Raw genomic sequence first — 15,891 nt, 5'->3', positions numbered from 1 at the left:
GGTTTGTTGAGGCCCGCTACGAATTCCTCTTCTGTACCACCCTCTTTATCTCACAGTAGCAACTGCAACCTAAATCCTCAATTATTTGCTGGGTGCATTCCCTTCTCTGTCTTATACTACTGTTCTTACCGTCTACAGCTCCCTTTAGTACCATGGAACTTGTTCCCCTTTGCCTTAACTGATGTCCTATCATCCTGTTCCTTCTTCTTGTCAGTGTTTTCCATATATTCCTTTCCTTCTGAGAAGTCCATTTAATTTTCATCTTTCATCTGTAGCACCACATCTCATGCTCTCCGATTTTCTTCCGTTCCGGTTTTCCAACAGTCAGTCTTTCGCTACAGTACAATACTGTGCTTCAAACCCACATTCTCAGAAATTAGTTACTCATAGTTCATGGCAAGTCGAAGCACAGTCTCTGGGATCAGTCGATTGAGCAAATCAAGACTATGAAAATATTTTATCAATGTGGACGGAAACGAACGAAACTTCAAAACGTTCTTAAGGATAATGGTTTGTGCAAGTAATGAAAAATACGGCTTATCATGAGGAGATCGTATGTTCACCATGTATTTGGTGTTACAATGAAAATTGGCATTGCCAGATCAGTTTTTTCATGTCATTTAATAAATAGTGTAAACTCTACAACGACTGACTCGCAAGGAAGGGAAAGTGACAGTCAAGGAATAGATGCCAGTGGATCAAATACTGCAACAGAAGGAACGCGGATAGAAAGTGTGGTTGCAGCAGATTAAGACGCAGCTCAAGCGTTGAATATGACGACAGTTGACACCGAGACATCGGCACCAAATGGTGGTTACGATGAGACGCAGACTACTTCCAAAAGTGCTAAGAATGTGAAGCGGGTCCAAGAAGCTGCCAGAGGAGATATTCAGTTGCAAGCAAAGAAAATTAAGACACCCTCATGTAACGAATTTCTAAAACCTTCAGTTGAAGTGAGTGGCCGGCCGGAGTGGCCGTGCGGTTCTAGGCGCTACAGTCTGGAACCGGGCGACCGCTACGGTCGCAGGTTCGAATCCTGCCTCGGGCATGGATGTGTGTGATGTCCTTAGGTTAGTTAGGTTTAATTAGTTCTAAGTTCTAGGCGACTGATGACCTCAGAAGTTAAGTCGCATAGTGCTCAGAGCCATTTTGAAGTGAGTGTGAGAATTAAAGTACCGAATGTAGACTGGTCAAAAATTAATGCAAAATCAATAATAGCTGTGTGATAAATATTCAGGATGACGAATTTTACCAACTTGCTACCAGAGCTGCAAACTGAAGTCAATTTTCATTGAGCAAGGAAAATTTTATCCGCGCCGAAGAAGTAGAAAGAGCTGAAATTTGTGTAAAGGAAGTGGTTGCTAAGCTATCGTTCGTTGGAGGACAAGGGTTCACAAAGTACCATTGTTTAAAAAGGGTTTAACTAGAGACTACTTGTGCAAATCGTCTTCTGTGTTATGTAATTCTAAATGCCACAACAGTCAACCATGTTAACAAAAATAGACATTCACAATATAACATTTTTTTCATTTTTCTATAATATGTTTCACTAATTTTAACATCAAAATTTGTTTATTACAATCACAATGAAATGCAAGAATATCCAAATAAAGTAATTTTACAGTCAATACAAAACAATTTCAATAACTGCCTGGTCGATTATTTAATGAATACTATGTTACCAATTTGCATGGTTAAGTCCTAAGTTTTACCAAGGACTCTTGGTAAAAGTTCGAAATTATGCATATAATAAGAAATTTCGGACAAATACTTGACCACGATGGTAAATATTAGGTTTTACCGGCAACTTCTAGGATTTACCTATACGGTAGTGATAAATGCGATAAGCAATAACATAGCGTTATTCTGTTTATATGTCAGCAGTGGTGGAAAAACGAAGTACTTTCATAGTTCTTTACAGTCTCGGGAACAGAAAAAAGTCTTAGGGGGCCATGTTCGGCGAATGTTGTGGCCAAAGTAACATAGCGGTTTTGTGATTTGCCAAAAAATCAGCACTGAGGTGTGATGGGAGCTTTATAGTTATGCAGTTTCCACGAGTTGTTTGGCCACAGTTCTGGTCGTTTTCTTCGGATCGCTTCACTCATACGGCACATAATTTTCATGTAGTAATCTTTATTGACCGCACGAACTCTGATACACTCTCCCATTGTAGATGAAGAAAACAGTGACATTGACCTTCACATGTGATCGTAAATGTCGAATTTTTTTCGGTCTTGGTTCATCAGGCCATTGGGTCTTGGTTTCTTCGTCACATCCGTATGCCGTCACCTGTTAAAACCTTCTTTAGAAGTTCTGAATCTTGGTTTTTGGTCGAAATTGAACAATTTCAAAATAACTTTGCTGCTACACGTTACATTCCCAAAACATCCGAGATAACCGCTTGACATGAGCCAAAGAATGTGTCGACATCATCGGGATATGCCGATATCATCAGTAACCTCTCTGATAGTGATTCGGGGATATTGCAGAACCATTTTCTTTACTTCTTACACCCTGTCGTCAGTAATTGAAATACTAGGGCGTCCAGACCGGACGTCGTCTTCAAGGACTTCTCAGCCCTCTTTGAAACCTTTATGCGACTGTTAAACTCTTGTCTTACTCATAGAAGACTCGCCAAAAGCCACAATGAACATTTAGAAAGCGATGCTGCGCTTTATTCCAATGTTCAAGCAAAATTTATTCTTTGATCCATAATTTTCGGAACTAAAAATTTTCCAAGCACTCAAATAATCAACTCGACTGTCAATAATAAACTACACACATCAAAAAAAGTTTTTCATCACCCCGGTTCCCAGAACTCCTGGAGAGAGGCGTTGACTGTGGATATTGTATCACAGACACAATCCCTTTGACTGTTCAGAGATGTCACTAAACCCTCCCAAAGTTGTAAACAGCCATGCATGAGCAGCGCCTGTAAGACGGAGGGGTCCAATAGTCGATCAGTTGTAGACATTCCACTGGGAAGGAGGTACACGGTTCTTGTTGCTTGTAGTTCAACCATACTCAATCGGTCAGTATCGCGGTTCGATCGCTTCCGCATTTGTACTTTCTGACAGGAACGGCTCTCAACAAGGGAAGTGCCCAGGCGTCTCTGAGTGAAACAAAGCGATGTTGTTCTGACGTGGAGGGGATACTGAGAGACAGGAACTGTCGATGACATGCGTCGCTAAGGCCGCCCTACGCTGCTGCTCAGTAGATGACCGCTACCTACGGATTATGGCTCGGAGGAACCCTGGCAGCAACGCCACCATGTTGAATAATGCTTTTCGTACAGTCACAGGATAGCGTGTTACGATTCAAACTGTGCGCTATAGGCTGCATGATGCGCAACTTCACTCCCGACGTCAATGGCAAGGTCCATCTTTGCAACCACGACACCATGCAGCGTGGTACAGATGGGCCCAACAACATGCCGAATGGACCGCTCAGGATTGGCATCACGTTCTCTTCACCGATGAGTGTAGCATATGCCTTCAACCAGAGAATCGTCGGAGACTGTTTGGACCAGCCCGGTCAGGCTGAACGCCTAGAAACACAGTCCAGCGAATGCAGCAAGGTGCAGGTTCCCTGATGTTTCGCGGTGGCATTATGTGGGGCCGACGTACGCGGCTGGTGGTCATGGACGAAGTGGCGGCTGTACGATACGTGAATGCCATCCTCCGACAGATAGCGCAACCATATCGGCAGCATACTGGCGAGACATTCATCTTCATGGACGACAGTTCGCTCCCCCATTGTGCACGTCTTGTGAATGACTTCCTTCAGGATAACGACATCACTCGACTAGAGTGGTCAGCATGTTCTCTAGACATGAACCCTATTGAACATGCCTGGGATAGATTGAAAAGGGCTGTTTACGGACGAAGTGACCCACCAGCCACTCTGAGAGATTTACGCCGAATGGCCATTGAGGAGTGGGACAACCTGGACCAACAGTGCCTTGATGAACTTGTGGATAGTATGACACGAAGATTACAGGCACGCATCAATGCAAGAGGAATTGTTACTAGGTATTAGAATTACCAATTTGTATAGCAATCTGGACCACCACGTCCTAAGGTCTCGCTGTACGGTCGTACAACATGCAATGTGCGTTTTTCATGATCAATAAAAAGGGCGGAAATGATGTTTATGTTGATCTCTATTCCCATTTTCTGTACGGGTTCCGGAATTCTCGGAACCGAGGTGAATCAAAAATTTTTGATTATAGATATTCAGAATAGCTGATAATGCAAACATACGTCAGGGACACGTGGACCAACAAGATTTTAAGAAAAATTGAAAATCGGAGATATAAAGCCTGCGGGTCCTATACTTCTTAATCAGACTTCGAGAAACTTGAGATAACTTCAAGCGTTTCTCTTCATTTCTTAGTTTTCTGTATCTCATTGTGCACTGATTCTTCCTGACTACTCTCTTAAACTTGAGCCTACTCTCCATCATTACTAAATTATGATCGGAATTTATATCTGCTCCTGGGTATGTGTTACATTCCAATATCAGAATTCGCAATCTCTGTCTGACCCTGATGTAATATAACTGGAATCTTCCCGTATCACGCGGCCTTTTCCAAGTATTCCTCCTCCTCTTGTGATCATTGAACAGAGTATTTGCTATTAATATCTGAAATGTATTGCAGTACTCCGTTTGTCTTTCTCCCGTCTGATTCCTACTATCAAGACCATATTCTCCCTAACACCCTCTTGTACTCCTTCTTGTAGAACCGCATTGCAATCAACCAAGGGTATTATATTTTCAGTTTCCTTTACGTACTGAATCAAAAGTTCAAAATACTCCTGAACTTCCACTATCTCTTCAACGTCTGTTTGCGATGTTGGTATGTATACCTGAACTATTTCTTAGGCGTTGGATTGTTGTCAATTCCGATGAGAAAACCCTGTCACTGAACAGTTCACAGTAACTCACCCCCTGTCCTAGCTTCCTATTCATAACGAAACCTGCTCACGTTATACCATTTCCTGCTGCCGTTAATATTGCACTATACTCGCCTGACCAGAAATTCTTGTCTCATTTCCATTTCACTTCACTGATCCCCACCATATCTAGAGTGAGGCTTAGCATTTCCATTTTCAGATTTTCTAGCTTCGTTACTACATGAAAAACTTCTGACATTCCGCAACGCGGTTCATAGAGCATAGACCCTTAGGTGGTTATTCAGTCTTTTTGTCATGGGCACATCCGCCTTGGCAGCCCCGTCCCAAAGATACGAATGGGGGACTATTCCGGAACCTTTCTTCAGTAACAGGCCTCATATGCTGTGGATATACGTTATGTGTCTTAAATCCAGTTGTTTCCATGTCTTCTGTATCCTCAAGCCCTTCATCATTGGTGATTGTTCCACCATTTAGGGTAGTTTCCCACCCCCATTTGCAAGAGGGTACCCTGCTCACTTATGAAAAACCATTGACAAAATGAGAGTGACTTCTTACACCAAACTGTGGTCGGGATCTTACGAATGCTGGCCAAAAACAGAAATAAGCTTTAGATTTAAATGTATATAAGAATTTTAGAGCTCGCTTATTACACATTTGATATCATAATTTCAAAATTCAAAATAGTAAATCCAATAAGGCCGACCACTTCGTTCAAAATTGCTTGGAATTTCATTCCAATCAGTATGATTACAAATTTCATATTATTATTACAAAATTAAAAATAGCAAATAATGATTACAAACGATTTGCTTTTCATTGATTATTATTTTGGGAACTGGTTGAGGTAACGGCTATGGACCAGTTATGCTACAGTTTAAAAAACTGTAAAAAAGGAAATACTACAAAAATCAGTCCGTCTCTTTGTTGGGATGGTTATCATGTTTGAAGTCGCGCTTATTAGAAATGTTAGAAAATTTTCAGACTCGTCATAATGAAAAAATTAAAACTCTAGGGCGTCCACTGACAAATTTTTACTTTTTCTCTGCTTCATTTTTCTGAGGCTAGAAATAAGTGGGTCTGAAGATATCAGGAGCCAATGAAATACGTTTTATATTGTATTTGATTCTGAACTTTTCCTGGACAACGATACCAGATATTTTTTGATATCGTTATTTCTGGCTTCCTGAGCATCTTCACATAATTGTCTTATTGGTAATATCACTGATTCTAGTATCTGAGCACCGTGCGTTAAGAGTTTATGACTCTCTTTAGATATGTAAGACCGGGGAAAAGCGTCGCCGTTATCATAACAATATTTTCGAAATTTTTCTGTGTTCATGTTATAGCCACGTGTCGTTACTTGCAGGATAACGTGAAATCGACGAATGGAATCTTCGTCCAGCCCTGGGATTTGAGCAGACACTGATGATTTATTAAATAAACGAAGAGCAATATTGCCATCATTGTAGTTTCCGTATGCAATTTTTGGGCGATTAACAAGAAGTCCTAGCTGCGGTTGAAACTCCTTTTGAATTGTGTTTTTCCGAATCTCAAAACGCTTTTTGTCTCCAGCGACCACCGTTTTTTTTATACTTTCAAATATGTCTCCAAGGTGAAGTAAATACTCAAAGTAGTGAATCCATGCGTTTAAGGTTGATAATCTGTAACTTCAATTACTTACTTACTTACTTACTCACTGGTCATACCGGACTCGAGAGTCCATTACCGCAGCAAAGTATTTTCGCCATCTGTCCCTGTCTTGGGCTATTTCCTTCCAATCACCTTCAATACCTAGGCTCCTCAAATCAGCCTTCACATTGTCCTCCCATCTACGCCTCGGTCTCCCCACAGGACGTTTTCCTTCTAGGTGCCCTACCAGTACTCTGCGCGCTGCCCTGCCTCATCCATTCGAGCTACGTGACCCGCCCATGGCAGCCTACGTGATTTAATAATACTGATTATGTCATGGCTTGAATAGAGTTCGTGAACCTCTTCGTTTTGCAGTTTTCGCCACTCTCCGCTAATGTCATCCCTTTTTGCTCCGAAAATTTTCCTCAAAAATTTGTTTTCAAATACTCGAAGCGGCTTTTCATTTTGCACAGTGAGAGACCAAGTCTCACACTCACACAACATAACTGGTAGAATAATAGTCTTGTATATTCTAATCTTTCAATTCCTAGACAGTATCCTAGATGAAAGTAATCTATTCAGTGAGAAGTAGCACGCATCTACTGCCCGCAATCTCTTCTTCAGTTCGGATTCAATCTCATTTCGCGAAGTGATGTCCACGGATAGATACTTAAATGTGTTCACTTTTTCAAACTGCATGTCTTCAACTCTTCACATTTGCTGATCTACTGCTGTTGGCATTCTAGTAGTAACCAGGTATTTAGTTTTGTCTTCACTTATCCTTAGACCTACATCTTCACTAGCCTTGATTAACGCACTCGTATTTGCTGTTACAGATTCTTTCCTATCGCTAATGATGTTTAGATCATCTGCATACCCTAATATCTTAATATTACCATTTAACTCCACACCCTCTGAATTATCTGCTGCCATTCGTACAATATATTCTAAGACTAAATTAAAAAGTAGCGGAGACAGGGCATCTCCGTGCTTAAGTCCGTTCTTTATTACAAGTTCTTCTGACTCCAATTTCCCCAAGCGTACTCTACCTTTTGTGTTTTTCAAACTCACTTCTATAAGTCTAACATACTTCTTTGGTATTCCAAGTTCCAAAAGAATTCTGTACAATTTTGACTGCAATACTGAATCAAATGTTTTTGTAAAATCTATGAAAAGATTATGAACTGGTTTATTGTATTCCCATTTCCTTTCCAAAATTTGACGCAGGGTGAATATTTGGTCTATAGTTGACCTGTTCCTCCGAAAGCCGGCTTGGTAATCCCCCACAACTTCATCTGCATATGATGTAAGCCTGCTTAGCAGAATATTCGAGAAAATTTTGGAACATACTGGTAACAGCGATATCCCTCTTAATTACTACCATCCATTTTGTCACCTTTCTTAAAAATTCTGATCAGAATCGACTCCTGCCACTCTTCAGGTATCATTTCTGAGTTCCATACTTTAGTTATCACTTTGTGAACTACTTCCACCAATTTCTGTCCCCATTTTTATCTAGTTCTGCAGTTATGCAATCTGATCCTGGTGCTTTATGGTTTTTCAATTTGTTGATTGCATCCCTTACTTCCTTCAACGTTGGTTCAGGTATCTGGGGTTCTGCTGTATGTATTTCATACGCCTGCTCGTTTCCTGCTTCCTGGTGTACATTTAATAGATGCTCAAAATACGCCCTCCATTTACTTAATATAGCACTGGGGTCTGTCAGTATTCCCCCAGCATCCCCTCGAAGTGCATTTGTCCTAGCCTTGAAGCCCTTCCTATACCCATTTATGTCTAGGTAAAGTTCCCTAATGTTTTTTGTTTTACTGTTTGTTTCCATTTTTGTAATTTGATTGTTCAAATAATCCCTCTTCTTTCCACGTAGCCTACGACCAACTTCCCTTCTGAAGTTCAAGAACTCCTCTCGTTTTCTGTCTCCCATTCTATCCCAATCTAATCGCGCTTTTCTCCTTTCCTCTACCAATTTCTTGCATTCCTCATCAAACCACGGTTTCCTCCTGTTCTTCTTAATTGTACCTATTGTGACCTTCGCTGCCTCTTTGATATTATTCCTCACAGTGATCCACTGTTTATTTACATCCTCGTCTTGATCTTCGTGTGTCCTGAGAGCATTAAACCTATTTGAAATGTCTATCATGTACCTTCTTCTAAAGTTTTCATCATTTAGCTTGTCACTGTCGAGCCTAACAAGTTCTGCATTGTGACACCTTAATGTTGCTGTAGATAGCCGTTGGTGAACTTTGGCGACTAAAAGAAAATGATCAGAATTGCAGTCTGCTCCCCTGAAAGTCCTAACATTTTCTATACTAGTGTGCCATCTCCGATCTACAAGAACATGATCAATTTGGTTTCGGGTGTGTCCATCCGGAGAGACCCAAGTTGCTTTATGAATGTCCTTCCTTTTGAAATATGTGTTCTCAACACTCATGTCTTTTGAAACAGCAAAATTAACCACCCTTGTGCCATTATCATTCGAAATGTTATGCAAGCTTTCTTTCCCAGTTGTAGGCTGGAATGTTTCCTCCTTCCCTATCTTCGCATTAAAATCACCTATGATTAATTTTGTATCATACGAGGAGAACTCATCCCACAGTTGATCTAGTACTTCATAAAAGCCGTCTTTAACAACCTCTTCAGTGTCCTCAGTTGGTGCGTGTACATTAATTACTACTAGTCTATTCCACCTTCCGGACAACGCTATAACTGATAGTCGGTCGCTAATGAACCTTATATCTCTGACTGCGTGAAGCACTTTTCCCTGCACTGCGAAACCTGTTCTAAAACTGTGAGCTTCCGCACCTCCAGAGAAAAATGCATAGTTACCCCTCTTTACGCTACCCTCCCCCTGCCACCGAGTTTCTTGAGTAGCTGTAATGTCTACATCGTATCTGTCTAATTCGTCTAATAATGTCTGGAAAGATCCTGGCATTTTCAAACTTTAACGTTCCATGTTCCCAATCTGAAAGTTCCTTTCGGCCTGAATCTCTTCGAAGTAGGTTCCGCCCGGAGATCCAAATGGGAACCTAATTTACCTCCGGAATATTTTACTTCAAAGGGACCTATGCCCATTAATGTTGCTGATTCTTGATGAATAGATTTGATAGTAAGAGAAGAAGAAACAGGGATGGTTCATCACGCCATCGCCTGCTCCCCACCGGCTGTCCGCGACTGCTTATTTTTTGTATTCGCAGCTACCCTTCGTATCTGAAGGCCGTATCACCTATCCACAACCCGGGGACGCGCTGTGCCGTGGTGGTAGGGGCCCGCGAGACAGGTAACTTCTATTGGAAACATTAATCTTTTTTTTTTTCTTTTTTACGAAATCGAGATCATGAAACTGTTTTGACGTTGCTCCGCACAAATAGCAGTGCGAAGATGATGTCTTATGTGTAATAGCTTTACAGAGCTTTCCCTCACACATTGCAAAAACCATCTGAAGGTATCTTTTTATTTCTTTTTCTCCGAAACGGTTTAAAAAGGACTTAGTGCAACACTTTGGTCGTCAATATATTTCTTCTCGTTTAAAGTAGACTTTAGATTTTCATACAGAAATTGTAGCCTTATATGTCTACCAAAACGCGGTGTTCAAGGTGTTGGGTTTTTCCACACTATGGTGAGAGACGATAGTTGCAATGGAACAAAAAAAGTAATAAAAACATTAGCGTTTGCATCACTCCCACCCGAGAACTCGTGTTTGTGCTCACTGTGACCCGAAGAACTATCAGAAACCCATTCAATATCGAACTTGTATTTTTCGAAGTTCCAGCTGATAATGTTTTCATACTGTCGTTTTCAACATGTAAAATTCTTTATGACGTATAATTGAAGAATTCCTGTACACTGATTACAGCACGAGTCACAGTTATGTGAACCTCTTTCAGACACTGAGCGAGGCAGCGCATTGGTTAGCAGCCTGGACTCGCATTCCTGAGGACGACGGTTCAAACCCACGTCCGGCCATTCTGAATTACATTTTCCGTGAGTTCCTTAAATCGCTTAAAGCAAATGCCGATGGTTCCTCCAAAAGAGTTACGCCGCCTTTTTTCTTCAACCTTCCCCAATCCGAACTTGTGCTCCGACTTTAACGACCTCACAGTTTTCGACAGACCTTAAATGCTAATCACATTGTCACCCGTTTTTATACAACTTACAACCCAACAGTGTACGTAGCGGTCGACCCTAGTCTATCAAAACAACTGCCCAGCGTGGTTAGGCGTCGTTAATTTCTAACCTTAAAAGTACAGGGGCAGAGACAGGTCGAATTTACTTTCACAAGACATCATAATCTTTATTCCGCACGTCGGAAGATCATGAATAACGCTGAATGCATAAAGTTTTTGCTAATATTCGCTAAAATATTTACGAGGAAAACCATTATGTATACACAACTTTGACATTGGTTGGTACTCAGCAGTATAAATTAATGGAAACATTACATGCGCTAATATTCTTTATACCATCTTTGCTATCCTACATCAAACACTCCAGTGAAAAACTAAACACAGCCGCTAAACATCGTTAATGCTAAGCCAAAACAGCAATTATCAACCCACGTAGCGTCTCAGGTATCAAATATTTTCCACTTTCGTAACATGTATCAAGGCCTCCTCTCCAGGATTATGTAGCAACCAGCTTATTCGACGATTATCACTTTTTCCATTTTTGGTCACCTTTTTTCAGAACCAGACCAGTGTGCGTCGAATGTTTTCGCCACTGCCTGTATATCATTTGTGTTCCAAAGGATAAAAAGGGGCGATGAATGACACAGCAAAATAGTCGCTTCATTGTCGATTTCTACTTGTATGTTACAGATACGTCCTTGTAAAAAGATCTCCTTGTGAGTGCATGTTCGTGTTCCTACCACATTTTTGTTTAGTAGAATTATTTACAAAATCTCGGAGCACCTGAATTACTCTCCAAGTTAAAGCTCACTATTCTTTTAGTTTTAAATGACTGTCCTTTCCGTTTCCAGAAATAAGTGAGTGTAGAGCGATGGATAACACATCTGTAAACAGAAAAATATTAATGCTAAATTTGCATACCTAACTCTGTTACGATTTCCATAAATCATTATCAAGTGCTGAGAGAGGACATTGTGTTATTCTTGGTGCACGAAAAATACTTTAAGTAAGGATAGAAGACAACATTGAGGCTTGCATTTGCGTTTAACTAAGCGATATCCACACCACTGTCTGCCCTCGAGCAATTCACTATACTTTTGCGTATTTACGTTTCGCATCTGGAGACGGTTTGTAGCGATTCTTTCCACCACTTTCGTCATTAAATTCTGCTGAAAGAGAGTGGATCACTCTCGTATTTCGTTATGAGAATCTTTATAATGAGGTGGATTCATTCTTCACATTCTTCATATCGGTTTAATTCCGTTTTCTGGATGTATTCTGTAGCTTCTGATCTTCGAGATCATACGCAACTTAAGCCGCAGTCAATTCAGTCAAATACCAGACGAACTGGTATGAGGTAGTAAGACTTACAGCAGGGGATATTTGGGAGGGCACTTCCACGCTCCGAAATTTTCTTACAATCAATGGAAATTTCCGGGAAACCTCGGTGGATACCAGTTGATTCAAAGCATTATAGATTTATTTCTGAAGTAAAATATCCTGAATATCTGTTTGTGTGTAAGCAGTGGTGGCTCGTAAGTATACGTTCTGAGTGTTCACAGATTTTTAGATTCAGATACAAATGAGGGTGCGAAAATGTACAAAATCCCTAATTCATGTAGTAGTTAACGAATTAACTTCTGGGCTGAAAATCATCCATTCTTACGTTGCACCCACACGACAACTTACGCTTATTATACAGTTCTTTGTTAGATGTTCGCTTATATTAACTCTTATTTCATTTCTTCACTTTGTCAGTTAACACATGTGATCTGGGAAGCTCTAGTTCCTTTGCGGCTAACTTTTCCTGGTTATTTTCTTTTCCGTTAGCAGTTAAAAAAGATTCAACCGAGATCATATGGACATTGCACACAAAAGCCGATTTCTGCACAGTAAGCAAGCAACTCTAAATACGAGCTGCTTTTTGTGGAAATTATTAAATTGAAGTAGTACTTTCTACCAACAAAGTCATTTGATTACAATACAAATGGGGCACCGACAGCCATAAGGGCCAAAAGCACACCGTATTCGACCCCCCCCCCCCCCCATATTTAAGTGAATATTAGAGAAACCAGTGAGACAGGTTTCCGCAAATGTTCAGATGTATGTATAGTGTGGCCCTACAGCACAGATAAACCTGATCGCTCGTAAGATCAACAGACGTCAGAATCACGAATAAGTGATACAGTCTCAGAATCGACGATGATGGTTCTCACCGCCTCAAATGGATTACTCTATGATAACATACTAAACTTAAAGTACTATATCTCATTCAGAATCCCACAAAACAGGTTTTTCTATCAGTATAACTGTACCATATACTGATGTGTGATCTAATTTTACTATATAGCGAGTGAATTCGCATATCTGTGGAGTGAGCTACCGTAGATAAACGTCTGCTGCAGTGTGCTACCACGTGGTGACATTAACATACACTTGCCGTTGAGTGGTAAGGTCTAGCAGTGCACGCCATGCACTGTTCATATTGTTCATCAAATCCGTACGTATTTTACCCATTAGGCAATTACGTCGCGCAAGTTGCGCATGCGCAGGAGCTCCTTAAAACGTGGATTAGTGAAACTGTGTTCGCGACCCTTATGCCAAATTTCACTGAGTCCAGAGGAGCAATATGTAGCACAGCGTGCTAGATTTAGTGCCATGTATTTCAGATTACCGCATGTACATAACCTTTAAGAGCATTCGAAGGAAAATTGCCAATAAATCCGCAAGGTGTCAAAAGGAAGGGTGTTCAACTGCTCTTGTGCTCTTATATAACAGCCGCCAGTGTCTAAGGGATCATAGTAGGTGACTTGCTACCGTTGCAACTGCCGTTGAAAACGGCAGTTGAATACACCGCGACAGGTGGTGGTGTACCTGAGGGGATCAAGCCAGTAATATTGTGGCGGGAATCTTTGGAACTGGCACTTGTCTTACAGCCGAAGAAAACTTCCCAGACATCTCTGGCGGATGTGGAACTGTGAAGTATTTTAAATTATTTCTGAGAGTTTGCAACCCAGACAAAGAAGGCTTAGTGAATTTCTAATTACTTATTTACTTTTACAAAAAAGTATGAATGATAACTTGCCTGCCACGTACAGTGAACCCACTCGCAAACTTAAGCCGACAGTTCTTTTTAAAATACTTTTAATTCACTATCTGGAAGACTAGAGAGCTGTTATAGACCAGACCTATTTTGCAGTGAGCTGCTTTTCAGCAAATTCCGGGTGAGCTTCATTAGGAATATTTTGGAAGGGTTTTGTAGTTCTGAAATATGTCTTAGAATTTGTGGAAACCTCCCGGAAAGATTATCAGGACCAGGCGTTCGTAACAATTATTGATTCCTTGACAATATCTTTCACACCAAAATTTAAAGCCTGGTGTATGTATATCTATATACGAGTTAATAACTGGCTGATGTCGATTATTCACCAAAAATACGCAGCGTATCAACGCTGCTACAGTCTGGTAACTACAGTTTGATACCTTTCGTTATCTACTGTTGAAGGAAGAACTGGCTGTTTCGATTCTGGCCCTACGCGCACGCTGGATCTTTGTGGACAAATACAATCTCTGATCAAACGTCTGCGGACACTTATTACTCGACGTTAATATGCTGTGTGTCCAACGTCCGCCTTAATGACTACCTGAACTCTGGTACGAGTATTTTCAGTGAGTTATCTGACTGTCTCTGAAGAAACGACAACCAATTTTTCAGATACCCAGAAGGCTATGACAATGGCACTGCAGACAGTTTCGAAGGTTGAACACCAGAATTGTGTCGAATAACTTTTCGATCGCTTCCATTTGTTAATCCCTCGTACCGACAATGTGTAGTGGCTCACAAGAAACCTGTTCTGAATAGAAAGTCGTGTAAACCAAAAATTAGCATTTTATTTTATATGAATCACTTTTTCTTTGAAAGAAACTATTTATAATTTAATAATTTACCAACAGCCTTATGTATTACACAAATTTATTTTATTTTATGAACTTCTATGTGCTACAAGTTTCGGCATTACATTGATGCCATTTTCAGGCCGCTGTACAATGAGTAGAAGAAATGTACTATAGAACATACGTTAACAATTGAAAGGTATCATGTTAACTATGTAAGTGGCTCAAAGATATATGTTGTATATAACGGACTTATACCCATTAGCTGAGTGTTAACTCATGGGATTGTCCCAACACCTGGTATGGTATATTTAATCTTCGTTGATCCATTATGGATCGTGGGATGACGACTGGCATGAACTTCTTCATGCAATAATTTCTTCATGCAATAATATCTTCAGGGGCATGAAGATAGTACATTTCTTCTACTCATTGTGCAGGTGCCTGAAGATGGCATCAATGTAGTGCCGAAACTGGTAGCACACAGAAGTTCATAAAATAAAAGAAATTTCTACAATACATACGGCTGTTAGTAAATTATTGCATCAAGAAATTCATGCCAGCCGTCATCTCACGATCCATAATGGATCAACGAAAGTTTAGAATTTAATTCAAGGACGTCATACTAAAAGCTGAATGACTAGTGCCAGAAAGACTGTACGTAATTTGCTATGTATGAAGCCTCCGGTGCCGCGTTCATCTCCGAGCTGAGTAGGCAGGCTTCAGATCCCACTCAGAGCGTCGCCGAAACTCGTAAGTTCACCGGGGTTAATCTAATCGCAGGGCGGTGATTCACGGCTCGACACGTTCTCCAATGGTGGCGGGAACCCTGACTTCCGTGGAAGGGCGGGCCGCCAAGTCATGCGTCCCCAGGTAAGCCCCCAGCCGCAGCCCCAACCCCTGCTGACTCACGCGCGCACGCAGGTGCCGGTGACGGCAGCACGCGTCCACGCTCAGCTGAATCAGCGCCAGCGTACGTGCTCCCAGCTCACATCGCGCCTGAAGGGGCGGAGGGGCGGTCGCCCACCCCCGCCCCCGCCGCAGCCCTCTGGCCGCGTGGCGTCGCGTTGCGACCGCACTCAATCGCTGCCCGCTCCCACCCCACGCACAGTGGTTTGCTTCGCCCGTCAGCCTGTGGCAGCACACACCCGGTCGCGTGGTGCTCACGTGCTCTTACAGCCAACTAAACTCCGAGCGTGCCAGAGCGTAGCCCACCCAGCGGCACAGTGCTACTCAAGTTTGTATCCGGTACAGTACAGGCTTACTGCGAATCCCTCGAGCCGACGAAGTGTTAACCGGTGACGCATTTA

At 41.5% G+C, this 15,891-nt stretch overlaps 1 protein-coding gene across 1 annotated transcript in view; it reads left to right on the top strand.

Moving 5' to 3' along the window:
* The first annotated feature begins 773 nt into the window (after window positions 1–773).
* LOC124613342 (hemicentin-2-like) overlaps window positions 774–15,891 on the top strand; it is a 193,317-nt gene continuing 178,199 nt past the window's right edge. Inside the window, exons 1-2 of the mRNA XM_047142039.1 lie at window positions 774–953; window positions 15,365–15,707. Coding sequence (XP_046997995.1) covers window positions 774–953; window positions 15,365–15,707 — 523 coding nt within the window. The remainder of the gene's footprint in view (window positions 954–15,364; window positions 15,708–15,891) is intronic.

Source organism: Schistocerca americana, chromosome 4 (genome assembly GCF_021461395.2).
Source record: "Schistocerca americana isolate TAMUIC-IGC-003095 chromosome 4, iqSchAmer2.1, whole genome shotgun sequence".
In the NCBI taxonomy this organism is placed as follows: Eukaryota; Metazoa; Arthropoda; class Insecta; order Orthoptera; family Acrididae; genus Schistocerca; species Schistocerca americana.
Note: the sequence above shows the minus strand (reverse complement) of the source record. Positions and strands in the feature narration are given on the sequence as shown.